Raw genomic sequence first — 22381 nt, forward strand, 5'->3', positions numbered from 1 at the left:
CACCATGGAAATTAGAGCTACCCCTGTAATAAAGGCCCTGTCTGCCCAATCAGGGCTTTCCTTTACAGTGGGCACAACATAATTTAGTCCTTGGAATATCCCTGCACGTCTCATTGGGAATAACATGTATACAGCTCCATAGCAGAACATTTTGAGATTCAGTGGCCTGCTCAGAGTCACAGCCCTGGAAGAATAAGTTGAACCTTGGAGAATCCTAATGGCAAATTTACTTCCTGGTGGAAAAACAAAACGTAAATTAATATTGCTCAAAGTCTTCTAACGTTGTTCTCTTGGGAAAAGAATTGGTTTGAATTGTACTGTTTCTCAGGCAAAGCCTCTTTTTCTTTAGGCTTAGGTAGCGTAAGCAACTGAATGCCAAAAATCCAATTGCTATTGTGTCAAATTTCAGTGCGTGGATGGAAGCATTCAGGATGTTTTGTGAGCGAACTCCCTCCGGAGGGATCCTGCGGAGCTTTGATCCTGACCTGAAAGTTTTCCTGCAGATTCTAGAATTGCAGTGGTGGAGGAAACAATGCAGGGAGTTAACCCAAGACTTAAAAAAAATAATAATAATAATAGCAAACAAATAAATATAACACAAGGCTGGCCCCTTGATGTCTCTAAGGACTGGCTGTCTGGAAGACTGCTTGGAAGGAGAAGTGGAGTTGGGGGTTGGCGGGGGTTTGGGGGTCTTTGTTATAAAGTTCCTTCCCTGCCCTGCCTTCTGTTTCCTCACCCTCTACCCCCTGTGGAGTTGTGTTTTCTGGGATCAGCAAGTAAAAATCACAAGTGGTCTTTTCTCTTTTTTCCCCCTCCTCTTTCTTCTATAAACAAAGCTTTATCACGTGTGGCCTTAAACTTGCTGCAAATTACAAAGAAATGGCTCAAAGGCTCCAGCTCTTTCCGTGCCTTGCGAGCTGAGATGCAGGGCCGTGCCCTTGCGAGGGTGCCCAATTCCCTGCAGACTGCCAGAAAAAAAAAGAGGCCAACTGGAAAGGCAAAGGAAAAAGATTGCTCAGGGCCGAGACCAGACCTTTGGTCGTTCTTTCCTCTAATCGGTTCTGTCTGTGCCCACCAGTTCTCTTGACTTGCCAGAACTCCTCAGAACTGCTGTGTGGTGCTGCCTCAGCCGTGCTGCCTCAGTTTCCTCTTCCAGGCTGTGCCCTGTGATCCAGCCTCTTGCTGAATATTCTGAGAGGAACTGGCCAGCTTTAACCTCTACCTCCAGGTATGATTTGGCCCTTTTTATCTGTTTGTTTGTTTGTTTATTATTCACTTGCTTTTAATTGTGTGAGCATTGTGCCTTACTTTCCCAAAAGAGAAGTTGATAATTGGAAATTGATTTCTGCAAGACTTGGGTTCTCTATGACACTTGAGTAAGGGGCAATGGGTTCCCTTGTTAGCTGGGTGAGATAGGAGAGGGATCTGGTTAAAGAAGTCACGTAAATTCAGATCTGCTTTTCAGATTCAGGCTTTGATGCTTATTAGTTGAGTAGCTTCTGTCAGAATGCTTAACTGCTGTAAACCAAATCATTTTATAAGTAGAGATGACAATATTGAAGTTCTAGGGTTATCTTAAAGATTATATATGGATCTATTAAAAAGACCTATATTTAAAGGTACAAGTGCATATATAATCCTAAGTAGAAATGGCGTTTAAGACATGTGAATTTGATGCTAAGTCATATATAGTTAGGGGTGGGAGATCAGCATTCTGTGCAAGGCACATTACTCCTCATCAGGTTATTTTTTGAGACTTCTTGAAGAAAAGAATCTCAGAGCCTGCAGAAACACCCAGCTAGTGCAGAGGTGTTCGAGAAGGGAGGCTGGGCATGGCTACCTCTCTGACTTACTGTATGACAGCCTATACAGGTTGACTGCATCTCCATCACTGGTCCAGAGCATAGGACCTACGTGCATCTATTGACTCAACTTTAGCTACTTCGACCACCTGTACTTTTCTAAAGACTAGATTCCCAAACCAACCCATGCAAACAGAGAATTCAACTTAAAAACTGAACAAAACAAAACACTACCAGCTTGGCTTGTTCGCCTTAGAATCTCGAGTAAGTTATACCCTAATCCGGGATATTTGATGAAAATTTCACCATCTGCGTTTTTATTATTTATTTTAATGTTCTGGAAAAATAAGCTCAAACGGACCTAGAGATGAAGGATATGTCAAACGTATACTCCTCTAAACTGGGTTCTAGTCCTGCTATACACATGCAGATGAAGAAAAGGGAGCTTTGGCCATGGAAACCTTTCTACTCATGTCATCACATAGCCTTTCAAACCACTGAGAAGCTTACATTGCCCACAAGCTGGAGCCTCCTAGAAACATATGGCAGTCTTGTTGATTTGCGTGTGAACCACTAAGATGCAGTTCACTTTCAGCCAAATATTTACCGTCAATTTTTAAAGAGTGTTACTTAGCCAGATCACAGCATCTACTAAGATCAGGATATCTATCAGTTTGTGCTCAGCCACAGAATGATCATGTCAAGACCACCAAGTACAAGAAGATAGCATACTGAAACTTCTCAAAATTTTAAATTATTATTTTCAGCATGTTTTTAACTATCTGACATGAATAGCTTATAGTCAAACCTTTTGCTCTTTTAAACAAATATGTAGTTCAAGTGATACATGCCATTATTGAATGTTTATTGGCATATTCTAGTTACCAGCTTTAAAATTGTGCCTAATGGGAAATAGTATGTCAATATTCCCTAATTAAAGGTCAACTTTAATTGCAAAATTTTTGCAAAGGATCACATTTTGAATTGTAAAGTTACTATTATTCCTTTTGTGTTTTAAAATCTGGATTATATGTTTTTATGTAGTGATATTTTTAGGTTTCTAATGCCATAATATTTCTGTGTAACATTCATGCTTATTATAGAAAAACTGGAAAATATGTGTAGAGTTAATTAACATTAAAAGGTTGTCTGCAATGCCATTCACCGGAAATAATGCATTTCCACTGAAGTTGCTGAAACTTCTTTTTTCTGCATGTAAGTTCACTTATTATCATAGATATTTTCTGTGTTTGATTTTTATAACTATATCTAATTCTTTGCCCTACCTTTTAGTGGCTTCTAAGATTTCATTGTGAGACATCACCATAATCATGTGGCTGTTTGGACGTTTTTCATTCTAAACAATGACTGTCTAGACATTCTGCTCCAGGTCCAGTGTAGATTTGTTGGAAAGAAACCTGCTCAGTACCTCAGAAGGCTGTTTCTCCAATAGCATTTTGATACTCTTATAAAGTGTTACCTTGAAAAACCAGTCTTAGTAATTTAGTATTTTTATGGCATTGGCGTCACTGTTAACAGTGTTTCTTAGAGTTCTGATTTGGTTTCTGCTACTGTTGTTTTATTATTGTTATTGTTGTCAGGTTTTTAAAAATCAGAAATGAATGTTGAAGGATATCAACTACTGTTATCAATCAATTGCTACTTTTTAACGAACAGTCCCAATTAAGAGTATTAAGTAAATAGTTTGAATTGGGTAGCATTTGGGAGCAGTTGATAATCTGTAGGTTTGTTCTAAAGTTTCTCTTTTTATGCTGTCCTTGTGGGATTTCATAGTTACATCTCTTTAGGTGTATCAAAAACCAACAGTGTTGGCGAATCCATTTCATTCTCTGCTTGCTTCTCTTGGAGGTGACTCCTTGCTAAAGCAGTCCTGCCATCTCCTCTGTTCTCGGTGTCTCTGCCTTGGGGTATGGTTTAAAAAGTGCGTTGCTCTGCTCTTCATCCTCTGCTTTCTTTTCTGGCTTACATCAAGACAGGTACCATTTACTAGGAAATTATTCATTTTGGCAACAGTTTGTAGTTATTTGTTTATCTTATGCATAATCTTTGTTTATATTTTATCCATATTTCTTCATCTTTGATCAAGATTAATGTTAACTATTCTACTTTCATCAGTTTATTTTTTGTTATCATTTCACTTCTTTTTATTTGCCCATTAAAAAAAAGGTAGGGGGGAAAGGACTTAAGGGGCTGGAGAGATGGCTCAGAGATCAAGAGCACTGACTGCTCTTCCAGAGGTCCTGAGTTCAATTCCTAGCAACCACATGGTGTCTCACAACCATCTATAATGTGATCTGGTGCCCTCTTCTGGCCTGCAGGTGTAATGCGGGCAGAGTATTTCACACACAATAAATAACTCTTAAAAAAAAAAAAGACTTAAAATTTAGCATGTTTATAAAATCAGATAATCCAAGCCTTATAATATTTTTAAAGGCCCATCCCCCTTTTAAGCCCCACCGATTTCCCATAGAATAAGGAATAAAGACATCTATTCCATTTCTAAATTGTTTGGGCCATCTGCTGTTACTTTTGTGTTTCAAAATGGGTCATACCATCATTCCTTATTTTTTTTTTCCAGTTTGAAATGATATCTGTGAAGCCAAATGGTGAAAGTTTAATAAATCAAGAATAGGAATTGCCTAACAAGGCCAAGATCATATATACATAATCAGAACAATCCTAAATTCTACCACAGGCATGAATTTTTACTCCAGATAGTGTTTCTGCAGTCAGCGTGGTAAGGGCTGGAAGACCTCTATTTGTGTACAAATGGGGCATCGTGTAACCAATAGGGACAGCCATCCTGTTTTAATGTTTTGTTTTGTTTTTGTTTTTGTTTTTAATCCTGGGGCACGCATTAGATTATCAGACAAACTCTGGCTCATGTAGTAGGCTAACAAAATGTAGCACAGGATGTGTAAATATTAATGTGGACAGGAGAAGTAAGGTCAGACTGTGCAAAACTGTTATGAGTTTGCTCAGGAGGAAGAGAGAAGGGAGGATGGGAATTAAATACAGGAAGGGTTTTCCTTACTCTAAGGCGAACTACAGCCTGTGCTTTCATCTGAATTCAATCTAGGCCCCCAGACGTTTACCGTTCGCTTGCCTACCGCATTAGCCAAATGGTACACAAATTGGACTCCTTCCTTTCTCCTTCATTTTAAGCCTTACTCGGGTGCCACAGGAATGCGAAGGTGCTTTGGGTGTCTGTGATGGTGTCAGCCTCTGCCATTCACTGAACTCTGGGAAGCCTTAATTCCAATGAATCAATATTCAGGAGCTTGGATTCCCCTCCCCTTCCTGCTTGTGCCCAGTTTAATCTGGCAAGACCACAAAGTCAGCAAAATTCTGCCTCGTTATTTATTCCAAAGGCAACATGGAAATTTATTCTTCGCTATAATGAGGCTCAAAGTGAAAAGACTGGAAAAGAGTGCTGGCTGCAGGCTCTCAACGGCAGGATTCGTTAATCAAATATCCTGTCTGAATTTAATTGAAGAATGTTGCCAATACACTGTGGTGAGACGAGATAGTGACACTTTAAATTATACCTATAGAACTGTACTCTTCTGTGAAACGGAAACGTCTTTAAAGTATGTGGATCGGAACTAAATTGTTTTTTCCTAAATCAGCTTTGACAGGCTGGGATAAGAAACTCTTTCGTAATGGACACCTCATCCAAAGAAAATGCCCATTTGTTTCACAAAAATTCAGCCCAACCTGCCGGAAGGCCGTCCTTTGAAGTGGGGTGTCCGTCCGCAGCGGAAGCACGGCCGTGCTGTGGCGAACTCAAGGTAGGAGAGGGGTTGGCTGTGGTTTACATGCTGGACTTTCCCTCCAGATAACATGAAGCTAGAAAAGGAAATTGCTTTCTTTTTGAAAACAGACTCTCGACTGCAAAACAGACCGCTCGCCAAGAGGTGAAATCATTTTTGCCTGCCATCCAGGCTGGATGAGTTTTTGGGATCCTTTGAAAGGTAGTCCTAAGCAAACAGAGGGGAGACATAGAAGCAGACATTTATGAAAGTGCTGCCCTGCCCCGTGTATTGTACTAAGCATACCCACACTATTTTCCTTCTGTGAAAGCAAACTTTGGCTTTTCTTGTTACACAGAAAGGGACAGTTGTCTGCATGGTGCACGCCTCCCTTCTTTACAGCAAATAATATCCAGGGAACAAAATAATACTGTATTTTAATGTACACGAATCTGAATTTATGTGCAGACTGCTTTCCTTTCATAGTTAAAACATGTCTATTAAAAGACAACCATACACTGAAGAACCACTGAAACTTTAAGAACAAATTTAACAAGTACAAACCTAAGAGACTTGGTCTCAAAAAACAAAACAAAACAGAAACAGAAACAGAAACAAAACAAAACAAAGAACAGCTAAACAAAAAAGCAGATTACATTTCAGTGCAGAGTGTTCTTTGCTAGTGCTTGGACTGTGATCTCAAAACGCATACTAGGCAAGGTTGGGCTTGTGAGACCGTGGCACATGGGTGGGCTATTGTTTTCATTTCCTCTATTTCTTTACCCATCAATGGCCCTTTCCTTGTCACTCACCGATATTCTCAAAGATTATGTGCACCTTTATCGTGTTTTCTAGGTGTTCCTAGGTGCCCTGTCTTTTGTTTACTTTGCCAAAGCACTGGCAGAAGGCTACCTGAAGAGCACCATCACTCAGATAGAGAGAAGATTCGATATCCCTTCCTCTCTGGTGGGAATAATTGATGGTAGTTTTGAAATTGGTAGGTATGAGAGAAGCCCAGCTTTTTAAAAATGTTATACAGAGTTTATTAGATGAACATGGGGGGAAGGAGAGTGGAGAGAGAGAGAGGGAGAGGGAGAGGGAGAAGGAGAAGCCCAGCTTTACCTTTAAGCCCAAGGTCTTTCTCATGAGCCTGCCAAACACCCTCGTGGTCTGCTGAGATCCAACCTGTAAAATCCTGCTTGGGTAAATCTATTCTCTCAGAGGTCAGGCAGCCCATAACAAATTCCCTGGCCCCAGCATTCCTTACTGGATGCCTTGGAGGATTCAGCTACCCATCAAAGGAGAGGCTTTTCCTTAGGGGAAGACAGGGTGTTGACTGGTGTTTCCACCTCTTGGAGGAGTAAGAGTGTGAGAGCACTCAAGGGGGCTCTGCAAAAGTGTAGCCCAAATATTTAGTAAGCAGCTGCTTGATGTGTTTTTCTAGACAGTAGCTGTGAAGGAGAGAAAGGGCATTGTATTAGCAGAAAGACAAGAGCAGAACAGACTGTGAAACCTCTGTGCTCAGCTATGCTGGTTCGGCAGTTGCTTAGTCTACCTCTTCAAAGAGTGATTTTAATCACTGACTTGAATGTGTCAGAAAGAGTGTGGTTCCACTTAGTCTGCTTCCTGTGTTAGTAAAAAGCGAGAGGCATTTAACACTTCTTCAAAGTAAATAAAATAATCCTCTTAGTGGTCATTTGGAACATTTGGAACAAATAAAATTGCAGGGAAGTCTCTTAACTGTTCTCATGTCACTTTACCTGGACTGGGAGAAATATTTATCTTCAACTTTTTTTTTATTTTATTTTTGACCTGAGATGTCACAGAAAAAGTGTTATCAACGAACTTTTGTAAAATGGCTTTTGTAAAAAACATAGCCCTCATGTCAAAAAGGATAAGAGATGGTTTAATTTGTAGACAAATAGTACATGGCATAACTCAGGGACACAGACTAGACTACCCCAAATACTGTGTTCTAATGTGCTAACCATTTCATGAAGATTTTATTGTTTAAGAACAAAAGAAGCCACAAATCAAGCTGCTTTCCAATATGTTGGTGAAGACATACAGCAAAGTGGGAGAAACTTCTGCTATTGGGCTATGGTGACGATATTAGCTCTTGAGCTGGTAAAAGTTAGAGATCTATTTGTCCATTCAAAGAGATTTACCTAATAGAAAGATGTCAGGTCATACACAGAAGTGGGTGGCAAATGGCTACGAAGATAATTTGGCTCTGAATCCATAAAATTCTTCCCACTGGTGTTCTAAGCAGGGGAGCAGCTTTTGTAGGTGGAACATTCCAGAAGATTTGCTCACAAAGGTTCTGGAATAAGTACCAATCACACCTTAGTGGCCATTCAGGCCATCTGGGAAGTGTTAAAGTGAGGCACGTGGAACATTCCAGATTTGCTCACAAAGGTTCTGGAATAAGTACCAATCACACCTTAGTGGCCATTCAGGCCATCTGGGAAGTGTTAAAGTGAGGCACGGGTTCTTCAGGGAGGGAGTGGCTCAAGCTTCTATTTGTTTTTGTTTCTCTCTCTCTCTCTCTCTCTTTTCCTTTTTCTTTATTACTTGTGTGTTTGTGTGTTTGTTTATCCAGTTCATGTGTCTTCATCTGCACATACAAGTGTCCCGTGGCCAGAGGCTCTCAGTGTTGTTAGTAACTTCACATACATCCAAGCTGTGAAAAAACACCATTACCACGAAAACTCTTATAAAGAAACGCATTTAGCTAGGGCTGCCCTGCAGCTCAGAGATTTAGTCCATTTTTGCTGTGGAAGGAAGCATGGAGACAGGAAAGCAGACATGGCGCTGGAGAAGGAGCTGAGAGCTCTACCTACCTCTGGATACTCAGGCAGCAGGAATGACAGTGACACACTGGCCAGACTTGAGCTTCTGAGATGTCAACTCAAAGCCAGCCCCCTGGTGACACACTTCCTGCAACCAGGCCACACCTACTTTGACAAGGCCACATCGCCTAATAGTGCCACTCCCTATGGGCCTATGGGGGCAATTTTTATTCAAACCACCACACCGACCATAACAGTGCCTTATGTCACTGTGTCGCCTCCTTTGAAGGACGTGAAGAGTTGATGCCTGCCTCACTGATGATCCTGAACTGAGGGACAATAGAAGAGTGAGGTCACGTGACAGTCTGCATCATGACAAGAAAGGCATATTGATAGGAAGTTGCTGCCTACTGAAAGACGCTGACTTCCTGTGTGGAAATGCATATGCCAATAAAAATGAGATATCACGCAAGTTTAATTTTCTCACGTTTGGTTTCTATTGTAGATACACCTTAGTGCTGGAGATGCTTAGAAATGATGTGGTGCAAACTTTTTCTTGGATTTTCTGAATATATAAGACAGAAACTTATCCAAGAAGATACCCAGTGCCAACATTGAGTCTCTACACACATACACACACATGTGCATGTTACTGCTATAGACATCTGAATCCATACAGGTGTGAAAAGACGCACATACACACACACACATGCACGCACACATGCACCACATATGCCCACATGTACATACAATAAAATTTATGTACAATAATATATACATCCAACAACTGGTTGAAATTATTTGAACTTCAACTGACTGTCTATGGAAACTCTAGCATTTTCTGGATAGAAAATAACATGACTTTAGTAGAGGTCATTTCTATTTTATTATTTTTTTTCATTTCTAAATGTGCCAGGATATAATTTATTTTTGTCTTTTCTTACTCAATTGGCCTTGGGACTATATTGAATTTAAGTGGTAATAATGGACTCTCTTCTTTTGTTTTTGATTTATTACAGTATTTTTAAGTTGCACCATTCAGCAATTCATCTGTTGCATGTTTTTACATTTTAATTAATTATTATTAATTAGTTATTAGTTTATTTTTATGGTTTTTTTATAAGCATACTTTAAAAGACTATTTGTTCAGGACGTTTCTCTTTCCTGTTTTTGTTCTTAATGGTTTGCATTTTTTGAAGCTCAGCATCTCACACTGTGGCCCTGGCTGGCATGGAACTCACTGTGTAGACCAGCTTGACCTCAAACTTGCAGAGGTCCACCTGCCTCTGCCTCCACAATGTGTGCACCGCCATGCTAGACTCAGTTTCAGATACTTCAGTGGCTGGCTGTACTGAGAGCTTCACTACATTTCTTCTGTTCCACAAAAATGTTTCTTCCACCTGTTAGACAGTGGTTTAAATTAACAGAGTTCTTCTTAGCTCATATTCTCCCTACTCCTAGAATATGCTGTACTTGGCTACATTGACTATTCCATTTGCCAATAGGGATCTTTAACTTCGAATTCACAACTGTATTGGCCTCTAATTGCCATTTCCTACACTGTCCTTGTTCAATTTTTGTTTCTGGTGCATAAGATAAGTTTAGTTGTTTACTTTCTTTTCTAAGATTTGAACTTTTGGATGCGTATGCATAAAAGAAAAAATTTGAGGGGCATGTTCAAGTTTGGCAAAACATTTATTAAACTCCCTGGACTTTTTGTCTTTTCTTATCAATAGTCATGTGAGGTATGGAAGAAATTTTATACCCAACTCAGTGTGTGTGTGTGTGTGTGTGTGTAATGTGTATACACATATGTTCATGCATATGTGTACACGAAAGTGCTGCCTATGCATGCATATGTGGAATTCAGAGATAGGCATCCAGTATCTTCCTTTATCGCTATTCACTTTATCTTTTGAGACTCCGAGCCTGCTGCTCTCCATTGCAGCCAGAAAGCCTTTGGAATCTGCCACTCTCCACACTTCCTCCCCTGTGCCTAGTGCTGAGATTACAGGCGCCAGCCTCAGGCCAGCTTTTATGTTGGTGTTGAGGCTCTGAACACAGCCAGCACTTTGCCCCTAAGCCTTCTTCCCAGGTGCTGTAGTCTTTGCCTCTCCATATATTCCCATGTACCCCGGATGAGGAATCAGAAAGGTTGTTACTGTAGCAGGTACAGGAGAGCTAAATTTATAGAGCTGGGTCAGTGGTGTAAAATGGTGTTACTCATTAATGTAACAAAGAAACAGCCTCCTAGCCCAGCCAGCCCCTTATTGTGAGAGTTTAGTGGAAGGTATGTGGAGCTCCAAAAGGACTGCTATAAAATGTAAGCCGGCTTCCCAAACAGAAAGACATAATCAGTACAGTGTCTTACACTAGTGAAATGTCAAGTGGGTATTCTCATGCTTAAGCTTTTAATATGCAAATTTTAAGGAGCTGAATTCTTCCAAGAATCAAACACATAGACCTCATTTTCAAGCTACATCTCCCACATCCTTATTATTATCCCCCAGACTATAAAATTCACCACTCATTTTCCAATTGACTAACGCTGGCAGTGTGTTCGAACGGTAGTAAATCGGATGATTGCTTGCAGATGGAAGGAAACATGCTCCTGCGCTAACACTGGAAATACCAAGGACAGCGCCAAACAAAGCCAGGCCATCAGCCACCATGGGCAGCCTGGGGCAAAAGTGTTTGCTTCTTTAGATGGGAGTTCCTGCAAGTGAGACTTTGCAAAGGATTGTAGCTAAAACGTGAAGGGTCTTTCAAATGTGCACCCCTAACCTGGCTTTTTCGTTGGGTTATTGCTGTCATGATCCACGCTACCGTATTTGAGTTTACGTGGCGAATGCAGATTCCTTGGCTGGATCCTTGTTCCATTGCACCAGGAACTGCAAGTGCTAAGAATTTTACATTTTAAATAAGTTTGTATCTCTCTTTGCACCTTCTCCTAGGAATTCTTTTATATAACAAAGTATAATTCTCCTCTTCCCTGGGGGGGGGGGCTGTCCGCCACCAGCCCACCAAGGCAGAAGGACCAGAAGGAGAGGTGTGGAATTTGGAAAGTGATTAAACACTCTGGGAGATACCCTAGGGAGCTAGTTCAACTTTACTGGGGAGAACAAAGGCTGTAGAGCCCTTGGGGAGTGGGTGGAGGGCTCCAGGATAGGGATACATAGTTGTTTGGAACAAGGCACTTTAAGGATGCTTAGCTTTGCATTTGGTATCACACTCCTATCATTTGAGTGGGAACACAGTACCTAATCATCCTATAGATACAGGGAGGGGAGAGCTATCAGGGAGCTGGGTCAAAGGCCATGTATTATCAAATGTGGTTAGGGGCATCTATGTCTAAAGATCCTTTCCAGATGGAGTCAGGCCGAGAGTAGGAGGCCTTGCTCGGGAGAGGGAGTCCTGTACCTCATGCCAACCTCAGAATTGCTATCAGGACTGGGAGGACTGCAACCTCAAACATATATACACAAATACATACACATTAAAAATAATTCATCATGTTTTATTAGAGCTGTTTTGGAATCTGCAATTCCTGCTTTAAAAACCAATGTTATTCAATTATTAAAACATTTCTTGTGAAAATTTGTATTCCATGATATTTGTACCTTGAGGTTTATATATGATAGAGACCCAGAGTTGTTTGTGGGGGACAACTTTTTATATTGAGTCCCTGCAATGGAGTCTTTGAACAATTACAAAGTATCATTTGTATAGATGTGAGTTTAATATTTTATTTTATTTAAAGTGAGGTATACTAGCTGGGTGTGGTGGCACCTTAATCCCAGCACTTGGGAAGCAGAGGCAGGTAGATCTCTGAGTTGGAGGCCAGCCTGGTCGAAAGAGTAAGTTCCAGAACAGCCATGGCTAAACAGAGAAACCCTGTCTCAAAAATCAAACAAAAAAAGGGTGAGGTATACTCCTGTTTTTTGTAGAACCTTTCTATAGGAAATACCAGCTGTAGAGATAATTTAGAATATATGTTTCAAAAACATTTGGGAAACAACTAGAAGCTGTAATCGAAAGTGTAAGTGAATGAAGAAACTAATAACATTTGCTCCAAGACCACTAAGGAAAAATCTAAAATATCAACTAAAAGAAGCTTTGTATAGTATATTTATTTTTAAGTTTTACTTATGTGTGTAGGTGTGTGCGTATGAATGCAGGTGCCCTTGGAGTTCAGATGAGGGTGTCAGATCCCCTGCAGCTGGGGTTAGAGGTGCCCCCTGGAGGTTGGATGGAGGCATCAACTCTCCTGAAACCAAGGCACAAGCAGCTGTGAGTCAGTCACTCAGTGGTCCTGCGACCCACATTTCATCCTCTGTAAGAGCTGTACCCTTTCACCACCATGGGGCCATCTGTCCAGCCCTCCATCGATAAGTTAACTTACTGATAAAGTGCTCTTAAGGGAACAAATGATCAGGTTGGGTAAAACAAAGCGGGAGGGGAGTAGTGAAATACTTTGACTGAAAAAGATGAGGTGACCAACGTCTGAAGGTAATTCCCACAGCTATTTTACCTCCCAGGGAAGAAAGCGACATGACCAGGGGAGGCTGGAGATGCGGTTTCCCTTAGAATAAAACCCTGCTCAATCTGTGTGTGTCTTATGTTGTTGACTGTTTCCTAGGCTCCCTAACCTGACTACGAATGCTTCTTCTTGCCCCCAAAGGGAATCTCCTGGTCATAACGTTTGTTAGCTACTTTGGTGCCAAACTTCACAGGCCAAAAATAATAGGAGCAGGCTGTCTGGTCATGGGAGCTGGAACCATGCTCATCGCTGTGCCCCAGTTCTTCATGGAGAAGTAAGTCAAAAGTGTCAGGTTGCTCCAGCAGTGGCTGCTCTCCCTTCCTTTTCTTTTCTTTTCTTTTTTAAATATATTTTATTGATTTATTCATGTTACATCTCAATGGTTATCCCATCCCTTGTATCCTCCCATTCCTCCCTCCCTCCCATTTTCCACTTACTCCCCTCCCTTATGACTGTGACTGAGGGGGACCTCTTCCCCCTGTGTATGCTCATAGGATATCAGGTCTCTTCTTGGTAGCCTGCTATCCTTCCTCTGAGTGCCACCAGGCCTCCCCATCCAGGGGACGTGGTCAAATATGGGGCACCAGAGTTCATCTGACTTTAATCCCTTCCTTTTCTTAAACATTATAATTTTGTTTTGTTTTCATATGGGAGGTATCATGCTAAGTGTCCCTGGCTACTCAGATATTCAACTTACTAGATAGCCCAAGATAGCTTTGAATTCACAACCTTCATACCTCGGCCTCCTAGTGCTGGGATTATAGGCATATATATATTATATAATATATAATTATATATGTATATTGTGCATACTACCTGAATGCTGCGTATCTTTGCACCTTGTGTGTGCACTGTCATGGAGACCAGAAGAAGGCTCTGGATCCCTATGAACTGGAGTCACGGGTGCTTGTGAAGTACCACACGGACCCTAGGGACTGAGCCCAGGTGTCTTTAAGAGCAGCCAGTGCGCTCCACTGTGAACCATGTCTCCAGCCCCATTAATGGACATTCTTTATAGCTTTTTACTGCACTGTTCACTGATCGTGGGCTTTTCATAAATGTGTATTGCTTTGTATAAGTAGGCTTTTTGTTCTGTATTCTTAGAAAAATACCCTTGGTGTTGCACAAAGCTTACCAGTCACTGATGGTAATTATGAAGGTCCACCCCAGCTGGCTGAGTTTAGCATTCTTTGCCTTGGATCCTCCAACACATCTATGGTAGTACTGGCATCTCTGTGCTGATCATTCCTTTAGACACCGGGGATAAAAAAGTAAAGAGAACTCCATAAGCTCATGGATTTTAGGAGGAAAAACAAAACAAAACACAAATACAGAGGGCCGTGGTATGTCAAGTAATGATAATCAGCTGTGGAGAATGGGGCTAAAAAAAGATGGCCAAGCTTTTAAGAGCGCTTACTGTGCACGCTGTGTATTGTACAAACACCTGTAATTCTAGCTCAGTGGCACCCAGCACCTTCTTCTGACCTTCCTGTGAGCACAGGTATGCACACTACTACCATACATAAGTCTCAGGCAGATACAGACAGACTCACATGTACCCATGTCACACACACACACACACACACACACACACACACACACACACACACGATAGAGAATAACAGCCTAGTAAAGACACTTCAGGCAATAATGTTCAAGATGCAGCTCACTGAGATGCTAACGCCTGAGCACAGACCGTGAAAGGACAAGGCACTGATGCTCATGGGTTGGCTGACCAGTGAGCTCCAGTGATGGGCTACAACGGTACCTCAGTGATGCACCCAGCATTTACCTGAGTGCTGGGGATCTGAGCTCAGGCTTGCACAGCAGGCACTACAGTGACTGAAGTCTCCTTGGACCCGGACTTGAAGTTTTTAACGGCTCATCGTGACTGTGACTACTGCTTTGAAAACTGATGAAACAAGCTCAGACTGAGGCCAGTGGGAAGTGGATACAGAATTTTATAATCACAGTAAAGACTGTCTTAGGCAGAATTTAAGTGCTGTTCAGAACAAAAACCCTACATTTAAGAGCATTTGAGACTAGAGCTGTGGCTTAGCAGTAAATACTGTTCTGCACACAAGGGGGCGGGGTTCAGCCCCCATCAATGGGCCTGTTATCCCAGGCCTGTAGTATCAGCTAGTCCTGAGGCTGGAGCAGAAAATTCATATAAGTTCAAGGCCAGTCTGGGTAGGTCACCATGAGTTCCTGGCCAGCTTAAGGCAACTTAGAAAGTCCATGTTTCAAAGTAACAAAGAAACACAGGAAAGTGGGGCGTTGACAGAGGGGGTAGACTGATTCGCAGCTGGGTTCATTACCTAGAGGGGAAAAGCAGAATCAGAATGAAAGACAAATAGCTCTAAGCATGATGCACATTAGAGATTCTCTGGAATTGGCCTGTGAGTTGTCTGCTAAGTCTGTGATTCTGATGTCCTAATGCCTCGAGCTGTGACAGCACTGATTTTTCTCTGACTTAGAGGCGGCTTTGGTATTTGTCAAATGTAGGTAGATACTTCTTGTGCTAAGGGAATAGGTGATGGACAGCCTCAAAATGATTCTTGTTATTATTTTCTGTCATTGGATCATGGGTGGCCCAAGAATGACACAAGAACTTACGGGCCACATGGTCTGTCCACCTGTGGAGCAAGCTGCTGTTCAGTGCTGCTTGGCTTTGGTGAATCTGCTTTGAAGCAAACTGCAGATCCAACCTGATCCTTTCATGAGTGGCAAAGCAAACCTTTGTGGTTAGCGTGATGTTGGTTTGTCAGAGTGAAAGTGTTCTTTATATGCAGGTACAGCTATGAGAAATATGGAAAGTATTCTTCCTCCTCCAACCTCACCGCCAACATCTCTCCATGCTACCTAGAGTCCAGCAGTCCATCACCAAGCTCAATCATAGGGAAAACACAAAACAAAATAAATGACGGTAAGATGATTTTTTTTTTTAAAAACTTGACTTGTATACGTGAATAGTTTTAGCTTTTATATATACTTTAGTATGCATGCTAGCTCCCCCCAAAGCATTATTATTTGAAATATTAAAGTGCAAAATATTCCTACAAGTGTGCCGGGAAGGTGGCTCAGCAGGAAGGGGTGTTTGCTTTACAAGCATGAAGATATGAATTCAAATTCCTAGCACCCACTTAAAAACGTAAGCATGTCTAAACATGCCCATGGACCCAATGCTGAGAGACAGAGGTGAGTGGATTCCTAAAATTCACTAGCCAAGCAGCCTGGCTGAAACAGGGAGCTTCCTGTTCAGTGAGGGATTCCGACGAGAGGCAACGGGGCCAGAATGATGGGTAAGGGTACCTATGTGCTCTGGCCTCTGCTTGCACACAGGGATAGGCGTGTACACTCGCTGTTCACATGCCTGCACTGCATATACTCACCAAGACACAAACAGATCCTAAACTGTATAACAGTATGATATAATTCCAATAAGATACCCCAGTGATCAGTTATCATGGACATGACTACTAATTGCTTTGTGGTGACTCGGAACATCTACCATTGGTTCTGAGTCCGGTGGATCTCAAAATGAAAAAAAAAAAAAAAAAAAAAAAAACCAAAAAAAAAAAAAAAAAACAAACAAAAAAACAAAAACCAACCAACCAACCAAACAAACAAACAAAAAACCAAAAACCAAAAACAAAAACAAAACTAGTGTCTCAAATAGAAATATCCATCTAAAGGGTTAAAAGAGACTTGATACCCTATGAGCATATACAGGGGGAGGTAATCCCCCTCAGTCACAGACATAGGGGAGGGCAGTAAGGGGAAAATGGGAGGGACGGAGGAATGGGAAGATACAAGGGATGGGATAACCATTGAGATGTAATATGAATAAATCAATAAACTTTTTTAAAAAAGGAAAGAATGTGATTTTTCCCATGATTACATTTAACTTTTTCTTCATCCCTTCACACCTAGGTAAAAATAACTCCCACCTCCCAGTGTTGCTGAGAAGACTCCAGTTAAAAATACCTGAGAACCACTTAGCGCAGCTTGTGCCTGAGAGAGGGCATTTAGATGTGGCGATTACGGAGGCAGTTAATGCCCTCAGTTTTATTAGAGTGCCTAGACTCAGCAAAGTGGTCTTTTACTTATGTGACTGACATTACTGTTCTGCCTCATGTGGTCAGAATATAGCACGACATTTAATAATGTATCCTTAAGTGGTCTGATTTAGATTCAACTCTAAAAATACTGTAAAAAACCTGTTCTTTTTGTCAGAAGATATGGACTGCTAAAGAATATAAGATGCATAATTTTTATGTGACTTGTTTCCAGAATTCTAAAAATAGTTGACTGCTACCAGATATAATTGTAGATGATACAGCTTACTGTTGGAGTTATCGACCTCTTAAATTTTTGAGTTTCAGGTAGAACTTGGGCAGCAATGGAAAATACTTGTGCTTGAAAAATACACACTCGGGCTGGAGAGATGGCTCAGAGGTTAAGAGCACTGACTGCTCTTCCAGGGGTCCTGAGTTCAATTCCCAGCAACCACATGGTGGCTCACAGCCATCTGTAACATGATCTGATGCCCTCTTTTGGCATGCAGGTGTACATTCAGGCAAAGCACTGAATACATAATAAAAATAAATAAATCTTTAAAAAAATAGACACTTTTTGTTAAAGTGGAGGTGGATAAGCCTTTGGTCGTGTCTTGTTTTGCCTCAAATATCTTGCTGAGAGGTGCTGCAGTCTAAAAAGACAAATATCTCTGTGTAGGCACAAAAGGAGAAGAAGAGAGAAAATAAGTTAAAGGAACACAAAGAAGCAAGAATCTGCTAGGCCCCTGGAATAGTCTGTGAAAGAGATGAAAGTCACAAAACAAAATGTAAATTCCAGCCTCATCCAAGCTCTTATCAGATGAGCGCTGTGGCAGATTCTGATGCTGCTTTCTAATTCCGTCTTAAAACAGCATAGACATGTAGAATGAATCTTTACCTTCAATAGTAAGCTAGCTGTAGTCCTCTTGTTTGCTTTTCTTTCAAGAATGTGAAGGGGATGCCAGCTCCTCCATGTGGGTTTACGTCTTCCTGGGAAATCTTCTGCGAGGATTAGGCGAAACTCCCGTCCAACCCCTTGGCATCGCCTACCTGGATGACTTCGCCAGCGAAGACAACGCTGCTTTCTACATTGGTAATATCTACCTCACCCAACCTGGGAAGTGTGGTGCCTGGTCTGCGCCCTTCCTGTCTATCCCAAATTCAGCACAGGGTTTCAGCACTCAGTCCCCATGCCTTCATTCAGTTAGTGCATGTCTGAAGTACAGGGAGGATTCGAACAGAACACTGAAGACACTCTCATCAGCATTCGCTGCATGAGGGAAAGAAGGAAACAGCTGTGACCTCAGGGGCCTGGGGTCTTGTGAAAGCATCCCCTGGACTTCAGAGTTCAAAGACTGTTTTTAATGGTGTATGAGTGTGTGTGTGACTCTGTGTGTGCATGAGTGTGCAAGTGTGTATTTGTGAACGTGTTAGTGTGTCTCTGTATGTACTCGTGTGTGTGTGAATGTATAAGTGTAAGTATACATGTGAGTGTGTGTATATTGTATGTGTATGTGAATGATTGTGTGTGAGTGAGTGTGTGAGACAGTGTGTGTATGTATGTATTGTTTCTGTAGCTCTAGAAACTAACTTGCATTCAATTAGCCCTGATTAACTAAAGGAGCTTTTATTTTTTATTTTCTTATTTGAGATAGAAAGGAATTCTGGAACATTGAAAGCAGGTATAAATGATTGAAAAGAAATATAAAGAGAATATAAGCGAGGTCAAGGATACCCCATCTGCAGATCAGGTTCCAGAGGACAGGTGGGCAGCAACAGTCACCAGAGTCTACCACAAAATGGTGGGGAATACATTGGAAAAATCTCCCGCACCAACTTGTATTGTAGAAGTGAGGCCTTAAAGATTACACACGTACCCAAGCACTATTTAATGGGTGTCTTTTAATGTCCTTGCTTAAATTAGCAACCTACCCTCTCTCTAAGGAGACCTGAACATAACTCAGGAGGCTAGAGAGGGACCACACGCGACACACTACCCAGTTATGCTGGGGACTGGGGAGAATCTGCCTTCCTTTGGAGGTTCTCAGAGACTACACACAGTCTTACACTCTCCTCTGTCCTGAAAGATGCCGCAGGGGACATGTAATCTTGGAGGAATACCCAGGCTTGAGTTCTGCCATGAAGTGAATAGTAATAGGAGATACTTATCTGAGCAGGACAGACTTTCTGCTTTCTAGTGACACTGACCTCTGGGTAACCCATTCCCACTGTCTGTAGAGGCTGCCTTTGACCTGTGATGAGCTTTTACACACACACACACACACACACACACACACACACACAAAGTCTACCCCCTTAGCTAGCTGCTGCGGAGACCTCACTCTCCTCAGAACTTCCTCATGAGCTCCATGTGAATGACTGAGCTTTATCACCCAATTGGGAAAATCCATTTTAATGTCAAAACAGAACTTGTGCTTAAGTGGCCATAAAACAGTTTTTGAATGATTACCAGATTAATATATGTTGTGTTTTGTTTCTGTCTCACATAGCCCCTAGCTGGGATTAAATGCTTTCATGGCCACTGCCCTCCTCTCTGTCTGTATTTTCTAATTGTAACTGAACTTGTAAGCCTGGATTTGTAATGAAAACTCAAACACCCCCTCTGTACCACTTGGATAATCATTAGTCTGTCCTTGTTCTGTGAAATGTGTGTAAATACAGAATCCTTGCTAGTCAGTCAGATACCCCACCCATCCTGCTGGGCTCCTTCCCTTCCCTCATGGATTCCTTACCTCCTCTAAGGGCTGCCCTGTTGGCAGGGACCCTCAGCCCCTCAGCAGAGGAAGCTCCGTGCTCCCAGGACCCAGCAACCTCTCAAGTGCTCGGATTCCCAGCCTGTCAGAACTAAGTTTGCTTCAGTTTTGGAAATTACCTTTGTCATTGTCATTGGTGTTATTTCCATGAGCTGATTACTGTGCTGAAACTACTAGTTTCCTCCTCCAACAGAGCGATTTATTTCCTGAGTCAGCGGAGTTAAAAAAAATTAATCAGTGAAACACACACAAATGAGATGCTGAAGTGTTTGTTTCGCAGGTCGCTTATATTTCCTGATTACCATTTTGTCAATTTACCAAAGCAGGGCCAAATGAAAGTTACTCTCTCTCTCTCTCCTTCTCCCTCCCTTCCAAGCCCCTCCCCCATTCCCTTTAGCATGTTTAATGTTGGTTTGGTTTGCTCTTTTGTACAGGGTGTGTGCAGACTGTCGCAATCATAGGGCCCATCTTTGGCTTTCTTTTGGGTTCATTATGTGCCAAACTGTATGTTGATATTGGCTTTGTGAATCTTGGTAAGTAGACTATTTATTTATTTATTTACACCTTTCTCTCTTTATGTGCACATGCCAGGATGCACTTGTGGAGATTACACGACAACTTGTGCAAATCAATTTTGTCCTTTCACCACGTGGGCCTGGGATGGAACTCAGGTTGCCCAGGTTTGGTACAGATGCCTTTACACACAGAGCTAATATTAATGTGTTAAACGTACTAGTTTTCTCCCCAAACACAGGGATCTATTTCCTGAGTTAGTGTAGTTGACAAACTAACCAGTGAAACATGCACAAATGAGGCGTCACCTTACCAGCCTGAATTTATTTTTTTATTTATTCATTAATTATAATTACCATAATTTTTTCATTTTGGATTTTTTAAATTAAAAATTGTATGTGTATGAATATTTGCATGCATGTGCGTATGTATACTAAATGAGTGCTTCTTGCTTGAGGAAGACAGAAGAGGGTGTCAAATACCCTGAAAACTGGAGCTACAGACAGTTATGGGCCACCATGTGGGTGCTGGTAATATAACCCTAGCTCTACAAGAGCAGCAAGTCCTTTCAACCACCGAACCATCTCTCCAGCACCTGAATTTTGCTTTTAATGAAACATCAAAGTGGCACTCTTTCATAATGCAAAAAACATGTGTACACACCGATGCTGAAGATGCAGGTGTTAATCGGTGGAGCAGGATAAACAGGGCGTGGTTAGGACAGGGTGACCTGGGGTCTGTTTATTAAGGCAAAGCCTCTTCTCCAGCTGCTAACTCCAGTGCATCCAGCACAGTCCAGACTCAAGCTGTGGCTCCTGCAAACTCTTGCTGGTCCCAGAAGTGTCAGCATTTATTATAGTGAATGATACCAACCAATAAAGCAAACAGGACTGAAATTCTCCAGGACCAAACTTCCCTTTCTCCTGGTCTTAGCCTCTCTCCTCTTCCTCCTTCCCCCAACTAGGCAATTATCTCTGAGGTCAGTCTTAGACATTCTATGTATAAATTATGCGCAAGTGCTTCTTAAGGAGGCTGTTGGGTCTTTCACTTCCCTTTCTCTCCCTTATGCTCAATGCACAGGCCAGAGCACAGTGTAAAGTCATGAGCCTCTTACAGCCTTTACTCTCTGACTTTTTAACCCACAATTCAAACAGGGAAACTAAAGTCCTCTAGGGACACCTTTTCTGGGGATTGGGGAGGGCAGCATGCTACATATGTTTTAGCTATTAGGTGTTTTCTATTTTTTATTGTGTGTTCATACATACATACGTACATACATACATACGTACATACATACATACATGTTTTCTTGTGTCTGAGCATACATGTGTGGGAAAGTGTGCACATGGATGGGTATTCATATGGAGGCCTAAAGCTGATGCTTAGAATCATCCTAATTTGTCATCCACATTTCATTGAGGGCCTTTCAGTCCAGCTCAGAGATCACCAATATAGCTTGTGTAGCTATGAGGCTTGCTCTGTAGCTCTCCTGTCCCTGCCCTTGCAAGGAGGCTGGAATAACGGCTAGCATCCAGGCCTACCTGCTGTTTACATAGGTTCTGGGGAGTCTGAACTTTGGTCCTCAGGTGCTAGGCCATCTCTTTGACCCTGTTGGATAGTTTTTTTTTTTATGATGTGGCAGAACTGCTGCCAGGATTTGCTTTCTGCAATACCTCATCTCATCACTCTAACCCTGAAGAACTCGCTACTTATCTGTCTTTCAGAGCACATAACTATCACCCCAAAGGATCCCCAGTGGGTCGGGGCCTGGTGGCTCGGTTACCTAATAGCTGGCCTCCTAAGTCTCCTGGCAGCTGTGCCTTTCTGGTGCTTACCCAAGACTCTCCCAAGATCCCAGAGTAGAGAGGACTCTGTATCCTCGTCTGAGAAGTCCAAGTTCATTATAGATGACCCTGTTAACTACCAAATGGCCCCTGGAGAAGAAACGAAAATCATGGAAATGGCAAAGGGTAAGTCAGATTCTCTTTGATCATGAGCTACTATTGTCCTTCTTCCTAGTGGGATTTGAGGATGTGTATGGACAATAGCACTTGACTCCTCTCCCTGCCTGAAAGAAAAGGTAAGAAACCATTCAGGAAGCAGAAATGGAGAAGGAAAGTCTTTCTTCT

At 41.8% G+C, this 22381-nt stretch overlaps 1 protein-coding gene across 1 annotated transcript in view; it reads left to right on the forward strand.

Moving 5' to 3' along the window:
• The first annotated feature begins 853 nt into the window (after positions 1-853).
• Positions 854-22381, forward strand: part of Slco1c1 (solute carrier organic anion transporter family member 1C1) — a 41820-nt gene continuing 20292 nt past the window's right edge. Inside the window, exons 1-8 of the mRNA XM_051155536.1 lie at positions 854-1228; positions 5453-5614; positions 6431-6572; positions 13049-13181; positions 15700-15833; positions 17912-18058; positions 20174-20272; positions 21977-22222. Coding sequence (XP_051011493.1) covers positions 5486-5614; positions 6431-6572; positions 13049-13181; positions 15700-15833; positions 17912-18058; positions 20174-20272; positions 21977-22222 — 1030 coding nt within the window. The 5' untranslated portion in view covers positions 854-1228; positions 5453-5485. The remainder of the gene's footprint in view (positions 1229-5452; positions 5615-6430; positions 6573-13048; positions 13182-15699; positions 15834-17911; positions 18059-20173; positions 20273-21976; positions 22223-22381) is intronic.

Source organism: Acomys russatus, chromosome 13 (assembly GCF_903995435.1).
Source record: "Acomys russatus chromosome 13, mAcoRus1.1, whole genome shotgun sequence".
NCBI classification, from domain to species: domain Eukaryota; kingdom Metazoa; phylum Chordata; class Mammalia; order Rodentia; family Muridae; genus Acomys; species Acomys russatus.